The 17,716-nt window shown below is 39.7% G+C and overlaps 2 protein-coding genes and 2 long non-coding RNA genes across 4 annotated transcripts in view; 2 read left to right on the top strand and 2 right to left on the bottom strand.

Annotated features, from left to right (window-relative positions):
* Positions 1–4,943: 4,943 nt before the first annotated feature.
* Positions 4,944–10,662, bottom strand: glod4 (glyoxalase domain containing 4). Its single transcript, XM_083548944.1, has 9 exons — positions 10,511–10,662; positions 10,335–10,384; positions 8,941–9,061; positions 8,597–8,741; positions 8,323–8,459; positions 7,714–7,800; positions 7,474–7,587; positions 5,262–5,348; positions 4,944–5,189 (listed from the first exon to the last, which is right to left on the bottom strand). The coding sequence occupies exons 1-9, from the start codon at positions 10,601–10,603 to the stop codon at positions 5,124–5,126; spliced, it is 900 nt and encodes a 299-aa protein (XP_083405070.1). The 5' UTR covers positions 10,604–10,662; the 3' UTR covers positions 4,944–5,123.
* The window catches only part of LOC310730166, a 102,825-nt gene continuing 91,130 nt past the window's right edge, over positions 6,022–17,716 (top strand). The window contains exon 1 of the long non-coding RNA XR_014534747.1: positions 6,022–6,354. This is a non-coding gene — a long non-coding RNA (uncharacterized lncRNA). The remainder of the gene's footprint in view (positions 6,355–17,716) is intronic.
* LOC310730168 lies at positions 6,043–7,467 on the bottom strand. Its single transcript, XR_014534749.1, has 2 exons — positions 6,547–7,467; positions 6,043–6,417 (listed from the first exon to the last, which is right to left on the bottom strand). It is a non-coding gene; the product is annotated as an uncharacterized lncRNA (long non-coding RNA).
* On the top strand, positions 10,755–17,344 carry mrm3a (mitochondrial rRNA methyltransferase 3a). Its single transcript, XM_083548931.1, has 4 exons — positions 10,755–11,292; positions 13,203–13,447; positions 16,583–16,750; positions 16,825–17,344. Exons 1-4 carry the CDS (start codon positions 10,874–10,876, stop codon positions 17,307–17,309), a joined length of 1,317 nt encoding a protein of 438 aa, XP_083405057.1. The 5' UTR covers positions 10,755–10,873; the 3' UTR covers positions 17,310–17,344.

Below are 17,716 nucleotides of genomic sequence, written 5' to 3'. Positions count from 1 at the left end.
GACCTAAATGATTAATGATGATAAATAAAATCCACCTGTGTGTAATCAAGTCTCCGTATAAATGCACCTGCACTGTGATAGTCTCAGAGGTCCGTTTAAAGCGCAGAGAGCATCATAAAGAACAAGGAACACACCAGGCAGGTCCGAGATACTGTTGTGGAGAAGTTTAAAGCCGGATTTGGATACAAAAAGATTTCCCAAGCTTTAAACATCCCAAGGAGCACTGTTCAAGCCATAATATTGAAATGGAAGGAGTATCAGACCACTGCAAATCTACCAAGACCTGGCCGTCCCTCTAAACTTTCAGTTCATACAAGGAGAAGACTGATCAGAGATGCAGCCAAGAGGCCCATGATCACTCTGGATGAACTGCAGAGATCTACAGCTGAGGTGGGAGACTCGTGTCGTTTAAAGTTTGCCACAAGCCATCTGGGAGACACACCAAACATGTGGAAGAAGGTGCTCTGGTCAGATGAAACCAAAATCGAACTTTTTGGCAACAATGCAAAACTTTATGTTTGGCGTAAAAGCAACACAGCTCATCACCCTGAACACACCATCCCCACTGTCAAACATGGTGGTGGCAGCATCATGGTTTGGGCCTGCTTTTCTTCAGCAGGGACAGGGAAGATGGTTAAACTTGATGGGAAGATGGATGGAGCCAAATACAGGACCATTCTGGAAGAAAACCTGATGGAGTCTGCAAAAGACCTGAGACTGGGACGGAGATTTGTCTTCCAACAAGACAATGATCCAAAACATAAAGCAAAATCTACAATGGAATGGTTCACAAATAAACATATCCAGGTGTTAGAATGGCCAAGTCAAAGTCCAGACCTGAATCCAATCGAGAATCTGTGGAAAGAACTGAAAACTGCTGTTCACAAATGCTCTCCATCCAACCTCACTGAGCTTGAGCTGTTTTGCAAGGAGGAATGGGCAAAAATTTCAGTCTCTTGATGTGCAAAACTGATAGAGACATACCCCAAGCGACTTACAGCTGTAATCGCAGCAAAAGGTGGCGCTACAAAGTATTAACTTAAGGGGGCTGAATAATTTTGCACGCCCAATTTTTCAGTTTTTTATTCGATAAAAAAGTTTGAAATATCCAATACATTTTGTCCCACTTCATGATTGTGTCCCACTTGTTGTTGATTCTTCACAAAAAATTACAGTTTTATATCTTTGTTTGAAGCCTGAAATGTGGCAAAAGGTCGCAAAGTTCAATGGGGGCTGAATACTTTCGTATATGTGTATATATATATATATATATATATATATATGTCCCTTCCTGTGGGCTCACCACCTGCAGGAGGGACCGTAAGGGACCGGTGCTGAGAGGATTGGGCAGCAGTCGAAGGCAGGGGCCTTGACAGCCCGATCCCTGGACACGGAGAAGTGTCTGGGGAATCTGCTTAGACTGCTGACCCCGCGACCCGAATTACGGATAAGCGGGAGAAGATGAGATGAGATGAGATATATATATATGTCCATATATCTATTATATTTCTATAAATATATATTAAATTATTCACAATAGTAAATTGGTAGAGTTTCTAAAGAATGCACAGATATATATATATATATATATATATATATATATATATATATATATATATATATATATATATATATATATATATATATATATATGAAAAACCCATGTTTTTTATGGATGCAATATTGATGCTTTTGCTAGATATGTATGCAGGCAGCACAGCTGTGGCTGCAGTGAAAGGAGACTAGTTTCACCGTGTGAATTGAATTGCTTGCTTTCGTAGTTATTCATTCTTGCTGCATGAGATACCTGTTTGTAATGCAGTGCTCCGTAATACTGAGTTTCTATATAATGTTGTCCGTGGTGTAATTATGATGGTATTAAAAGGTAGATTCAGGTAGGACCCTTAAGGCCCAGGTGTGAAATGCACAGCCCACCACTGAGATGTCAAGTGTATGTATTCAACCTCATTAGGGATAAACTGGAACCACAGACTAATCCCCGAGAACTTCTTACCCAGCTTCAGATCACTCTTGTGCCACACTACATAATCTAGTGGAAGGGCATGATGGTAAGGTGTCCACCAGATTTAAACTATATAGTGCATATACAACTGATTGTATAATTGTAAAAAAAACAAAAGACAGTAACAGTTATCAAAAGGCAGTTAACAGTAACAGCACCTCCTGATATGTTCTATTACTTTTATACCAAGTTTGCAACAATTACATTATTTGAATGTATGTATAAATGACACAGTATGGTGCCTTTTACCTTTTCTACATTATTCTGTTTTAATAATGCATGAAATATGTTTTTATGGTAAACAGTCAAAACAGTATATTTAAAGAATCACACTTGAAGTAATTAGCAAACAATATATCTTGTTCTTAAATTCGGAAGGAGTGATTTTTCAAATGTAATAATGTGTCAAAAGAACAGATCAAGTCAAGTCAAGAGTAATAATGTGTCAAAAGATCCAGCCAGGATTTGCAAATGTTCCCAAGTTACAGGGCCATAAGGCAGCAATAAATGAATTGCATGTTAATTAAAAAAAGAAAAAAAAGTGATGGATGGGTTTCACCACCAGTATTTTATTTAAATGGAAAGAATGTGGGCATTCGAAGATAACGGTGGTAAATGAGGAAATGAACAGAAAGAAGTGCATTGTACAGAAGGCAGGAGGTATATAAAGATTGCGTATTGACCGTGCTTTAGGGTGCTTGCATGGAACCGCCTAGCTTTATTTCTGCTGAAAAACCATGGATTCTGAACTAAGTTTGTTTCTTTAACTTGCCATTTAATATTTGTTATTGAATTTCTTCCTTTAGATAATAATTGGACCTTACACCATTAATCTATTATTTATATTATGTTGTAAAACATCCCCCAGTTTCTATAATCACTTTTGTTCTATAAACAGCTTTTTCCTGTAAAATAATAACTGACTTGTCAAAGCACCAACACTGGAGACTGCTATTGTACAGCTATCATAAATGTTAAACATCTTACAGAAAATTTCACCAAATCAACAATTACAGAGTTTGTCTTTGTTTAACTGCATATCTACTTCTTCCTCTTCTTTTGGCTTCTCCCATTAAGGGTCATGACAGTGGATCATCCGTCTCCAAACCCCTCTGTCCTCTACATCTGCCTATTTCAACCCAACTACCTGCATGTCTTTCCTCAACACATCCATAAACCTTCTCCTTGGTCTTCCTTTTTTCCTCCTTCCTGGTGGCTTCATCCTCAGCATTCTCCTACTGTTAACCTCAACTCTTGCAGATACCCTTCTATCACAAATCACTCCTGCTATCACTCTTCTCCACCCACTCCACACTGCCTGCACTCTTTTCTTCACTTATCTAACACACTCACCATTACTTTGCACTGTTGACCACAGGTACCTGAACTCCTCCACCTTCACCACCTCTTCTTCCTGCAACCGCACCACTCCACTGCCCTCCCTCTCATTCACACACATGTAAACAGTCTTACTCCTACTGACTTTCATTCCCCTTCTCTCCAGCATGTACCTCCACCTCTCCAGGCTCCTCTCAACCTGCTCCCTACTCTCACCACAAATTACAATATCATCCGCAAACATCACAGTCCATGGAGTCTCCTGTCTGACCTTGTCCGTCAACCTGTCCATCACCACTGCAAACAGGAAAAGGCTCAGAGCCGATCCTTGATGCAGTCCAACCTTCACTTTGAACCAGTCTGTTGTTTCTACTGCACACTTCACTGCTGCTTCTCTGACACACTTGACTTCCTCATACAAAACAACAATTCCTCTCTTGGCACGTACGCTTTCTCTAAATCCACAAACACGTCAAGTCAAGTCAAGTCAAGTTTATTTGTATAGCGCTTTTCACAACAGACATTGTCTCAAAGCAGCTTTACAGAAAACAACAGTGAAGGTGAATGGTGTGCGTTTGTCCCTGATGAGCAGCCGTGGCGACAGTGGCAAGGAAAAACTCCCTTAGATGATATGAGGAAGAAACCTTGAGAGGAACCAGACTCAAAGGGGAACCCATCCTCATATGGGTGACATCAAAAGTTTGGTCATAAATCTTTCAACAATACAGAACAATTTGTGATCATCATAGATCCAGCATCAGCTTCTCCATGCCAGGGCCTTTAAACACTCGGCACAAACACACAATGCAACTCCTTCTGACCTTCTCTATACTTCTCCATAAACATTCTCAAAGCAAATAATGCATCTGTGGTGCACTTCCTCTGCATTAAACCACACTGCTGCTTACAGATGGTCACCTCTTCTCTCAGCCTGGCTTCCACTGCTCTTTCCCATAACTTCATGGTGTGACTGATCAACTTTATTCCCCTGTAGTTACTGCAGGTCTGCACATCTTCCTTATTCTTAAAGATCTGTACCAGCACACTCCTTCTCAATTCCTCAGGCATCTTCTCACCTTCCAAAATCTTCTTAAACAATCTTGTTAAAAACTCCACTGCCATCCCTCCTAAACACCAGTATGTCATCTGGTTCAACCAACTTTCCACTCTTCACCCTACTAACCTGAGTGCCACTGATATGCAGGGAACAGTTGAAAGAAGGGTTGGACGGTGACAAATACACATATAAAGACTTCCAGCAAGAAAGTCCAACATACTGTCTGAAAAACTTGGTGCCTGAAACACTCGGAACAAAGCACACAATCAAGCCAGTGTAACTGAGAAAGCACCAGAACAGTCCACCACCTAAGCACTATGTAAATATATCCATGCAAATGCTGTATATGTAGCTGTATAATTGGCCAGTGAGTGCAGTTACAAGGTTGCTACATGTAATAAAGTAGCTACTGAGTGTATGTTAAAGCTTCAGCTTACTCTACTGATAGTCTTCAGAATGTACAATCAGTATTCAAACAAAATAATTAAATGCAGCAGAACAAGTATTGTGATACATTTAAAAAAAAAAAAAAAATGTTTTTTTAATTAATTCAGTATACCTTTAGGGATAAATCAATACAAATACAAACATATAAGCGTAGATCTTTGTGTCGACAAAGCAAGATAAATCGCAGCAATCAAATTGAAGTCGTAATAAATTGTAATTTTCAGCTTCCTTCCACGTTTCTACAGATTTTGAAAGACTTTATGCGGACGCCTTCTGCTTTTTGTGTTTTGCAAACCATTCGTCACTCTTATCAGCAGCCATGGCCTAAAAAAAAAACAAATCAAATGAAAAAAAGCAGACATTATAAATAAATAGCGTGTGTCTTTGATAAGGTACCTTATCAAGCAATTCATTTCCATCGGGGTCAAAGGCGGACAGCTGGCGGAATGCTTCATCTCCAACAAAGCAGATCTCATGTCCGTCCTGTATTAAAGGCATAATGTTTGTGTTGTAGAAAAAATGTCCATATAATACTGTGAATGGCATTGCCTCTTGAGATATGACAATAACACTGTCCATTTGTGGTTTGATTAAACTACTGAGTTCTCGCCTAAAGAGCTAACTACTGAAATAGAATTGTACAAAAAGTTTTAGTTTTTGAGGCAAGTTTATGTAGTTGCAATGTACCGTAATTTCCGGACTATAAAGCACCCTTATATAAGCCGCACCCACTGAATTTGACAAAGATTTTTATTTTTAACATAAATAAGCGCACCTGTCTACACTGAAACTAATGAACTTTACACAGGCTTTAACGAAAGATACTAAATGCAATATGTTGCGCTTCTATTAGGAGCATAGAGGTATTTTGGGAATCGCCTGCCACTGCATTCTTCCGCTATTACTGCGTGTGTGGAGACCGAGGATTATGTCCTTTTTATTTTCTGATCTCATTTCTAAGTTTCTTTGTCTAACCCATAACACACTGTTGCCAAGAAAAAATGAGTCTTCCCTCCGCCTCCGCTTATCGCCTCTACCCCCCTTCCACACACACACACACACACACACACACACACACACACACACACACACACACACACACACACACACACACACACACACACACACACACACACACCCCCCCCCCCCACCGGCGTTTTCGTTAGCTCAAGTCGTTTCATCTCCAAGAAAAATACACTGTATAAAACCTTATTATATCTTTACATACTCTTTCTATTATGTTTTTATACAAGATTTGTTATTTAGAAATGTATTTTTCAATTTAATAACAGGAAACATAAAAACGGGGTGTCATTTTGAGGGTTGGAACGGATTAATGCCATTTTAAGTATTTTCAATATGGAAAACTGATTTGATGTGCAAGCAAATTGAGATACGAGCTCGTCCACGGAACGAATTAAACTCGTAGGTCAAGGTACCACTGTATTTCTCTGGGGAGTTTATCTTTTGTCATCGTCATGCGCCACCGGTGGAGGTTTTTCTCCCGAAGCCGTGCAGCTTAGAACACAGGTGAAGTGCGTTTTTTTGTTTCCTTTCGGAAATTTCATTGGTCTAATGTTATGTTGCTCAGGTTTTTGGCTTAAAGTTTGTGAAACCGGGAAAAACCCAAGAAAAATCCATATATTAGCCGCTCCGTTGTTTAAGCCGCGGGGTTCAAAACGTGGGAAAAAAGTAGCGGCTTATAGTCCGAAAAATACGGCACACACTGGAGTCCGACAGATTTTACCGATACTGATAGCTTAAAAATATTTGGTGATAACCGATAATCAATACAAAAATAAAACATCAGTATTGATTCATGACAATGTGCTAAATGAAATAAATACAAATATATTAATTATATTAATAAATATTGAGAAAAATAAGACATGCATTTAAACTGATACAAGAAGTAACTCCCCAAATAAATAAAAATTTACATCCAAAATTAATATAAAAAAAAGACATCAAATAAACAGCATGTGACATCAGTAATTAGCCTCTAGAGGCCGCTCTTGTAGTGTATAACACAACCAGGAAAAACTATGGGAAGTGGGAGCTCAGTGCTTTAGGCGTTGGTTACTGATCGGAAGGTCGGAGATTCAAGTACCGATATTGCCAAGATGGCACTCTTGGGTCCTTGAGCAAGACCCTTAACCCTTTGTGCTCCAGGGGCACTGTATCATGGATGACCCTGTGCTCTGACTCCGGGTTCGGAGCAAGCTGGGATATGCAAAGAAAGAATTTCACTGTGCTGTAATAACAAATAAAGGCTATATAGAGACTAGTCCTCTATGGGAATGGATTTTTGCCGATAGCTGATAGTTCCAGTGATCAGCAATCACTGACCTCTAGTACACACAAGCATGTAATATGTTTAATATTGGTATTATATCAAGTATTTAGTCTTTAATATTGGTTAGAATTACAATAATTAGATTACATTTCTCTACAATCCAGTTAACTCATATAATTAACAAAACAATTTCTTCTAGCACCATCCTTATACATTATAAAAGTCAATTTCTTTCTTGTTACTTTTCTCACATGCTTTGTGACTAAACAGTTGTAGTTATACTGGACACATAGTTTGTCTGCTGAGACTCACAGGATCAGCCAGAATGACCACTTCCACAGTAGCCTTCCCCGGAGTGTCCAGGCTGACGAGGGGCGTGAGGATCTTCTGGTTTTCCTTTTTCATCAGAGCCTCGATATCATGTAACTGATGAAATGTAACAGATAGAAACCTTAGAAAGACAGTTAAGCATTCGTGAGCTGGAGAGCGACGTTTTACTCCTGAGGCAGGAGCTACATTAGTTCAGTTTAAAAGTTTAGTCTGATATTTGACCTGTTCTCGTGGGCAAGAAAACGCAATCCTGCCAAAAGCAGTTCCATGATCCACAGCAGCCCCGATATCCTGTAGCTCCAGTTTACACTGGAAATTAATACAGACTTAAAATCAGGAATTCTTGCATGTCTCTGTATCTCTGTTCATAGTATGGTTTTTAAAGTTGTTGACTTGTATATGTCAAGTATACATATGTCATATACTTGATATGACTGTATACACAATGTTAAATACATTTATATATAACAAAATAGAAAAAAGAAAAGGGTTTATCGTTCTCGGTGGACTGGTGTACTATATACTACGAGGTGGTATCAGAAAGTTTAGAGACTAGTTCCTGAAGATGAAGATCCGGCTCAAAGGTCGCCGTTTTGATCCAGTGGGAATTGCAAAAGGTACTTGATACGCTTTGAACAAAAGACTTCCAGAACACACTCCAGAAGTGGCAGGATAAATAAAATCTTTCTTGTATACAGAGCGAGTCTTGAAACGTTTTGATACTATCTCATATGTCTTGTTAAAATGTATGGAGAAGCACTGATCTCATGATTGTATAAATGAGAAAACCGCTTCGTATTTGTTGAAGAAAAATGGTCTTTACAAACAAACCTGACTGTCTGTGAATGCCATTAGTACGCTTTTCTTCGCCTCACTTTTCTCCATCACTTTCATCCCCAGCAATGAAGACCAGTAATGTACCGAGCCCTGCAGGTCAGACACGCCCAAGGTGATTTTCTGAACCGGATCTTTTCCAAAGTCCCGATAGGAAATCAAAGAGAAACATTAGTATTAGAGAAGTTGCTAAAAACAAAAGAATAACTGAATTGGAAAAAAGATAAATCCTGTTTTAATAGAAAAAAATAAAATACTTATTTTTTCTTACCATGATCTGGCTGATCTTTGTCGAGCAGGTAGAATCGATATCCACCAGGAGCTTCTGCCAAATACAGAGCTTCCCCAACCTCAGTAAGAGGCCAACCTATTTTCCTGGCATTGCTGACAGCTTGACTCGACTGTACGGTGAAACCCTGCACACAAAATAAATAAATAAATAAAATGTTACATACACATCTGTGCTTCATGGAAATGTACACAGACTGCTCAGTAGTGTTAAGCATTACTTACTCGTGACAGAAAACTAATAAATAAAATACAGATTATTATTAATGATTTAATTGTGATTCATTTCAAGGAAACATCTGAAAAAAGAGTAGTTCATAAATCTACCAAAAAGTCATTGCCAAGTTTGTATTCTCCGACTCCATAGTTATATGTCAACTCAGCTACAAAGTGATCATTCTCTGGACCAAAGCCGACCATGGTTTTACTCCATTTTCCATCATAAGGCCTGGAATAAATAAAAACAAAAATCAAACACTCTAAAACCGCTTCTAACTTATTTAAATAGTGATCTCTGGAAATATTATAAAGATTATTATTATTATTATTATTATTATTATTATTAAGAGTGACACTGTGCTGAAAACGTGAGGCAGAGACTAAACAAACTTGCGGTCCTCCCCTTAATACGTTCGTGAAAGAACTCAGATTTTAACTATGTTCTCCACGTAAAAAGTAGATTGCATTTTGGTTCACATGTGATGGTACCCGAATCAATCCACCAATATGACACCATGGCTATAGAAACCATCAAAATGATAGAGAAACACTGTATAACAGAGCACTGCATCTCAGACAAGTATCTCATACAAAGAGAATAAATGCTATTGTTAAAGTAAGAAACAAAATATACACAATTCAACAAGTCTCCCTTCACTGCAGCCACAGCTGCACTGCCTGCATACATCATCTCTAGCAGAAGCATCAATATTTACATTTGCATTTATGGCAATTGGCAGACAGCCTTAACCAGAGTGACTTACAACTAGGCAACTCAAGGGCCCAGCAGTGGCAGCTCAGTGGTGGTGGGATTTGAACCTTCCGATCCAAAGTCCAATGCCTTAACCACCGAGCTTCCACCTACCACACTATCAATATTATAAAATGACCCCGGCTTTTTCGTGGGGATTTAAAATGAAGGCAGATTAAGTGTTTTTGTACACATTCTACAAGAAAGACAACGCAAAAGTATAAATGGTCTATGATAAAGCACAACAACTATTTTTAACTATTTTGGCCGACCTTTCTTCACAATGTCCAGCCATAAGTAACTGTCTTTGTAAGTATATTTGCAACCAAATGAATTTTCTCTCCTCTGTCAGCCATTGTGTAATAAAAAAGCCACATGAATATATGTGAGCTTCTGTAGTTTGCTACAGATGCGGTTTGCAAGCTCTGACTAGTGCGCCCTCTACCGTCCAATCATAGGACGTGAAAATGTCGACATTATTGGACGCCTGCTAGATGGCCCCGGCATCAACAAACTCACATTCTGATTAGTTAAAGCAACAGCTTCAAGCAACATGAACAGACTATTGGGAATAATTTAATACGTATTCATGGACAAAAAAATAGATTTAAATGTAAATCAGTGATATAGAGCACCTTTCTGCCACTGTATGTTAATAATGTTCAAAGGTCCCTTCAGTACTTCCTTATCATTTGCTTTAAAGGTGGATTTGCTAACCAAGTCATAACTACTTTAACAATCCATTGCTCACCCATTACACGTTGCCTTGCAGCCCTCTTCAAATTCCTCATGGCGTAAAATCTATATATTGGAATGAGGACATTTTAATGCAATCAATAATTTAAAAACTAAATATTCTTTAATAATTGCGCAATAAATTTGATTGCACTCAGGAGTTGACATAAACCTTTCATAAGCGCCTCCTACCTTCATACCGAGGACATCCCTGTAAAAGACAGCTGTCTTACTCCTGTCTCCTACTTTAAAAACAAAATGCAAAGCCCTTCTGAGCGCCATCATTTCACTTCACTGCGGCTCAGGTTCGATTGATCAGCCTGGGAATCAGTTTTTCGACGATCGGTTACAAACAACTTTCTCTTTTTCATTATTACGTGTTTGGCTTTTATTTATTCAAAATACATTTTTTAATTCATTTTCTATTTTACTAACGATTTTAAGAAAGTGTGCACTTAAAATATATTTTTGTAATATATAAATATAATTGAAAACTCTTTGAAAGCGTGTATTTAGCTCCGCCCAAAGTGTGACGTTATCCAATAAGAAAGAAACATGGCGGCGCTCATCGGCAACGTGAGTCGAGAGCTGCTTTTAATGACTGAGAGAAGGGCATTATTGTATTTGAGGAGCTGTAACAGTGTAGTTGTAAATCCGCGGAGGTTTATTCGAGGTCTGAGGCGGAGACCTGTAGCTGTGATTTATCCCGGAGATGAACATGAGACTCTCATTAAACCAGCTGAGGAAAACAAACAGCGCAAGTATCAGTCTGACCCTGAGAAAGAGAAAGACAAGACAAGAAATAACAAGACAGACGGACGGAGGCTTAAAGAGAAGACATCGGATTCAGGGCAACATGGAGCGGGGAGATCTACTGGGAACTTTCCCAGAGTAACAGTAGAGAGTCGCGGTGTGAGGCAGCAGCTGGGCGGTCTGCGGTTTGATAAAGCTCTTCCTGGAGACAAGAGACTCGCGTGAGTGTGATCCTGTCTCAAATCCCTCCCTGCACCCTTCCCCTAGATATTCCTCACTTACTGAGTGATGTGACGCCCACGATAGAGTCTTATTCTCTTTTCAAAATGTGACCTAAAACTTGAGGACAAAAAAACCCCAAAAATATAAAAACTTGTCTTTTTTGTGAAGTAAATGATCCAAAATGTGTCTGGAGATTCTCAGTCATCCATGTGCGCTTGTTTGGAAGTCAACTTGACTTCTATCTTCTATCCAGTTGACATAATTCAACTTCCAGATCCAAAAGAATGTGAACCTGTAGGATGAACAGTGAAGATCAAGCTGAATTACTCAGTCTCAGATTTTTCCTCCGTTCATGCCGTGATGCAACTCCACACGTGTTGTAAAAACCTCTGTTTAAAAAATCTGTTAAACAAGTTCAGTTCAATTCATATTTATTTGTATAGCGCTTTTAACAATGAATATTGTCTCAAAGCAGCTTTACACAGATAATGTGGTGATTAAAAATGAATATGTTTTTTATAAGTGTAAGTTTGTCCCTGATGAGTGAGCAAATGGAGACTGTGGCAAGGAAAAACTCCCTGAGATGTATAAGGAAGAAACCTTGAGAGGAACCAGATTCAAGAGGGAACCCATCCTCATCTGGGTTGCACCGAATGTCCATTTATAGCAGATATACAATGTTGTGGGGTACAGTGATGATGATCAGAAGCGAACTGTATTCCTGAGTCAGTGTAGGAGACTGTTGACATTAACTACAGTCCAATCCATCCTCAAAGCTCCTGTTCTTACTCTGGAATTTCATGGAACCACACAAGGTGTTGATGAGAAACCGTCCCAAGCTGCACAGAGTGGCCTCCAGTCGAAGAGAACACTATCCAGAGGCAGGCCTGGACGAAGTGGGAAGATCCACAGAGGGAAGAGGGGCAGGAACAGTGGTCACTGGAGCCTCAGGAGCATGTTTAACTCAACAGAGAGAGAGAGAGAGAGAGAGAGAGAGAGAGAGAGAAGAGGGTGACAGGAAGAGAAGGATATGGATTATCAAGTGTACCTATTGTTGCATGAGAGTTAAAGTCACTGTGCAGTTGGGACTCCGGCAAGACTCGCTATGGCAGCATAACTAAAAGGGAGAACCAGAAGGTAACACAGACATGAGGGATCTCTGGGATAAGAGACGGCCCACCACACCACCATCAACAAACCTGAGTGAACGTGTGAGAGTGAGGGGATCCAAGTCTCAGACCTCGATGAGTAAAAGCAAGAGGACTGCACTTCTGCAGAAAGTGAGCATCCCTGTAGTCTCAGAACAAGGAAAATGGAGCCACCAGGTAGGAGGAAAAGAGGAAGGCCAAGAAGGATGTTTATGGATGTGGTGAGGGAAGACATGCAGGTGGTTGGGGTGAAAGAGGCAGATGTAGAGGACAGGGGTGTGTGGAGACGAATGATCTGCTGTGGCGCCCCCTAATGGGTAAAAGCCAAATGAAGAAGATTCTGTGTCCTCTCGGACTTGTTGTGCATTAAATATCAACAGTGTTTGGTCTTTTCCTTACACCAAATTTTTTTCTTATTTTGGCCCAAACTATGATCGAGCTCGACACCGCTGTCCTAGGGGTTCACATACTTTTGCTTCTACTCTGAGACATGCAATAACGGAGCATTTTTCTCAATAACTAAATTCTTGTTTTTTTATAAGGGACTCTTTTTGCCTACTTTTAGAGCTTTTGCTGATGTTTTATGTCATATTTATGCAGAAATCTGGCAAATTTACAAACTTTTCAGCACCATTGTTTTGTGTAAAGTGGAAGTTAATCAGTGCTGCCGGGGTTTTGCGTGTCCTTTGTAATGGCTATGAAACGACTGAATGGAAATGATTTGGACCAATTGTGTCTTTTCACCTGTTTTGGATTTTCAGAAAGCTGGTGAGCATCGCCCGTTCCAAGTCATTTCGAGAGCAGGAGTGCAAAGTGGTGCTGGAGGGAAAGCGCCTGATCTGCGATGCTCTGGCTGCTGGAGCCACTCCTCAGGTGCTGTTCTTCAGCAGAGTGGAGCGTCTGCAAGAACTCCCTCTGGAGAAACTGGGCCAGGCGTCTCTGGTCAAGGTCAAATTTGAGGACATGAAAATCTGGTCTGATCTGGTCACTCCTCAGGGGATTATCGGTGAGTAGATGAACGACGTTGGCTTTCGCACATCAGAACCAGCAGGTTCAGGGCCAGTTTTATCCTCCTTGATCTTCCTTCACCCTTCTAAACTCTGCACTACACTGCAAGGATACTGACGGCTCTCTTTCAGCAGTGTAACGGTACACAAAATTCACAGTTTGGGACGTCCCTTTTGTTTTTAAATCACGGCCCAGTTCAATATCGGTGCAGTTTAGGAGGAAGAAATGCAAAACATAAAATTACTTTTTTTAGGGTTTTTTTTTGCAGTGCAGTTTATTATTATTATTATTATTATTATTATTATTATTATTATTATTATTATTAACATTATCACTAACGTTTGTAAATATCAACAGTTTACATTTTTAAAACAATGTTTTATTAAATGCTTGCTTGGTTGAATATAAAAATATTTTATATAAAGTAAAAAATCAACAAATAGAATAAATCAAATTAATGCAATAAACGTTTTTATTATATTGAATAAATTAAATGGAAACATTAAATAGTTAAGATTTGTTAGACTACATTTGGGTATTGCAGATGTGTATTTTTTAAATAATATTAAAATTTTCTATAGATATGATCTACTTAACTGTTCTACTTATCTCACACACTTTAACATCATTTTTTACATCATTCATTCATTCACTCCTGCAATATGCAGAATTGTCAGGATTTCATACTTTAAAAGGAAGCTGGATATAAAACGCTAAAGAATTCATATCACCAGTGTTAGCAATGAGCAGGAAAAAACATACGCACTACAAATCGTGTTTCCGGTACGGTGTGAGTGACCACAGACCACTTTTTAAACCCCTGGCATTGTTGTGTATGTTTATAAGTTTAATCTTCTTCTTCTGCTTTCGGCTTCTCCCATCAGGAGTCACCACAGCGGATCATCTCCATACCCCTCTGTCATCTACATCTTCCTCTTTCAATCCAGCTACCTGCATGTCTTCCCTCACCACATCCATAAACCTCCTTCTTGCATTTCCTCCTTCCTGGTGGCTCCATCCTCAGCATTCTCCTACTGATATAATATTTTCAAGTTTAAAAATAATAAAAAAAAAAAATGCACTTATGTCCGAGGCGGAGATCAAACTAACTTGTGATCCACCACTTAATACTTTTATGTGGTAACTCAGATTTTTATCAGGTTCTGCATGTAAAAAGGGAATGTATTCGGTCCAAATGTGCACCGAGCTGAAAGAGTTTCGGTACGAATACGTGTACCGTTACACCGCTACTCCCTGATACGTTTCTGATTCTACTGCAGTAATCATCATGGAGTTCTGCTTTACTTTTCTACGAATAGTTGTTCGTACCTTAAGCCACAGGATACTGTGTTAAAAGTTCATTGTGTCATGTGCTCAAGCGTTCACTTTTCTATAAAAAAAAAAAAGACCTTTTAATACATGTGAATGAGTGTTTTTACATTACAGCACTTCTGAATTCACATGTCTGATCCATGGGAAGGCTTTGATTCCTTTTCGATCGCAGAATCTCCGACATTCGTTCAGACCGTAAATGAAATCACGAGTTTAATGTGTTCTAATATTGAATGTTGCTACAGCAACAATTCAGACGTGTAAAGCAGAAGCTCCACTCTAATACAGGGCCAACAGGTTTTAACAATGTCATGTTATTTAGCATATAAATGTGGTGGTGTTGATTTGGTGAAAATGATCGGGTCTGAAGTAGTGAGATTTCCTCTCTTCTGCTTTCTTCTTTCTTTCAGACTATGGTGCCGTTTTCAGGAACATGGCAAACTTTTTTATTTATTTATTTGTACTTTTCATTTTTACTTTTTCTGTGCATTTAATGGTTTTCCTGGGGATTTGGAATGAAGGCAAATTGTGTTTCTGTGCAAATTCTATGGGAAAGAAAACGGCAAAGCGTAAATTGTTCATGGAAAAAGCTTAAATGTATTGAATTGTTTTGGCCGTCCTTTTCTTACAATGTCCAGCTTTTCTTGAAAAGCCCCTGTATATCTTATGAAAGTCCACGTATGTTTATCTGTGACCAAATTAATTTACACTTTTCTGACAGCCATTGTGAAATAAAAAAAAACCCTATTAAATCCATACACACACATTTGATCTTGTGCAGTTTGCAGGCTCTGAATAGAGCGCTCACTGACCATCCAATCAATGGACATAAAAATGTTAGTGTTTGGACGCCTACATGGAGCCTCGGAGTAACCAACTTGCAATCTGATTGGTTAAAGCAACAGATTCAGACACAATAATTCCTATATTCAACTTCTATTTGACACTCTGTCCCTCCAACCCACACACACTTCTCTAATCTCTAATGACTTCCTATTCAGTGCGTATGCTCAGTCCCTAGAGTGTAATATACCTACATAATCTACTGTACATTGCACCTTCGTGGTATGACCGCTACACGCATGTTCATTTCTCTGCCACTAGGTGGTGCAAGAATCACGTTTTCGGCTTGTCTGTACAGTAAATCCCTCCTGCTGAAAATATCATTAGGAAAATTAAGAAATAAAAATAGTTAAATGTTTGTTGTGCTGAAATAAACCCATTGAACTTGCATTTATCCAGAGGAACCTACAAATGAGCGTTTGACAGTTAAGGGCCTTGCTTAAAGACCCAGCAGTGGCCGCTTGGTGGTGCTGGGATTTGAACTCATGACCTTCCAATCCACGCCTTAACCACCGAGCTACCACCTCTTTTACTGATTGGTGAACTGACAGTGTAAAGTTCAAAACAAGGGCAAATATCTGAAATAGTTGCAATTCAAGAGCTTTTTTTTCTTTCCTATTTTGAGTATATAATTTATAGCTGAGGTGCATGTGCACTAGTACTAACAAAAAAGGACTAGACGGTGGTGGTAAAGGAACCCCTGCCAATACTGTTCACTTCAGGTAATAGTGGTTTTTACTTCATTTGATAATGAAAAGAAAAAAGCTTTGGCTGTAGATCCCATTTACAGCGAGCCAAAATTTTTGCACAATTGAACCACAATGACTTTTTTTGATTCCTTTGCAAATGGAGAGATTTTTTTTCCTTGTATTAGTAAATGTTTTGAGACAAAAAATGTGGACATCGGTGCTGCTGGAGATACAGTGATACTGACCCCGTCATTCAATTCTTTTTGTAGCCATATTCTCGAAGCCCGATGAATCTCGGCTCACGTTCTCCAGAGATCTTCGGCTCCAGTCCGTCCCGCTGTTCCTGATCTGTGACAAGGTGCGAGACCCGGGGAGCCTGGGCACCATCCTGCGCTGTGCCGCTGCAGCCGGGTGCGATCGTGTCCTCCTCACTCGAGGTACTGCAGCGTTTGATTAGCCTTGACCACTTTGTCCAAATTTTGCCCAAACCTGATTTTCCATCCCCTCGCAGGATGCGTGGATCCGTGGGAGCCGAAGGTTCTGCGTGCTGCAATGGGAGCCCATTTCCGTGTGCCAATACTCTCAGGGCTGAACTGGGACTCGGTTTTCGAGCACTTACCAAAGCCAGTGACTGTCCATGTCGCAGATGATGGAAGCAGGAACACGAGGAACGGAGATGCAGAGGTGTACACCGAGTCAGACTCTGATGAATCGGATGATGAACAGTCTTTTCCATGCATGGAGCAGAAGGTGTATCATGAGAGCTGGGCGCAGACAAACACAGCGCTAGTGATTAGCGGCGAGACCTACGGACTGAGCTCGGAGGCTCTGCAGCTTGCTGAGGAAACAGATGGTTGTAAACTCTTTGTTCCTACGGCTCCAGGAATCGAGTGTCTGAATTCAGCCATGATGGCTAGTATCCTTCTATTCGAAGGGCGGAGACAACTGAAGAAATTTGCACTGAAAACAACAAGAGCCAAATCCCTCATTCACTGATCTGTCAGTCTCTAATACAGCTCTATTCAAATGTTCTGTGTGGTATTTAAGTTTCTTTTTTTCTTTTTTTAAATGAAGAATGGATACACCTCGTACAAACATTCATACACCAATCCACCTTCCCCCTACAAGTCTTTTCATGGGAGACCCAGAAAACCTGGAAGAACACCCAGTTTCTTTAGTCAATTATAGTCAAAAGTATATTGTGTATATAATTTGAACAGAGAAATTTGAACTTGAGCACCCCCATCTATCCAAAATGGTACAATCCTCGTTTCAGAACATCTATGCGAAGATTCGACTGTCAGATTGTTATTCGAATCAAGTTGCTCCTCTCGAAGCATCGATTCTTCCGGGTTCTGGATTTAGAGTCTATTCTGGAAACCCTAGGCACGAGGATCGGGTAT

The sequence above is a fragment of the Silurus aristotelis genome, assembly GCF_946808225.1.
Source record: "Silurus aristotelis genome assembly, chromosome: 8".
In the NCBI taxonomy this organism is placed as follows: Eukaryota; Metazoa; Chordata; class Actinopteri; order Siluriformes; family Siluridae; genus Silurus; species Silurus aristotelis.
Note: the sequence above shows the minus strand (reverse complement) of the source record. Positions and strands in the feature narration are given on the sequence as shown.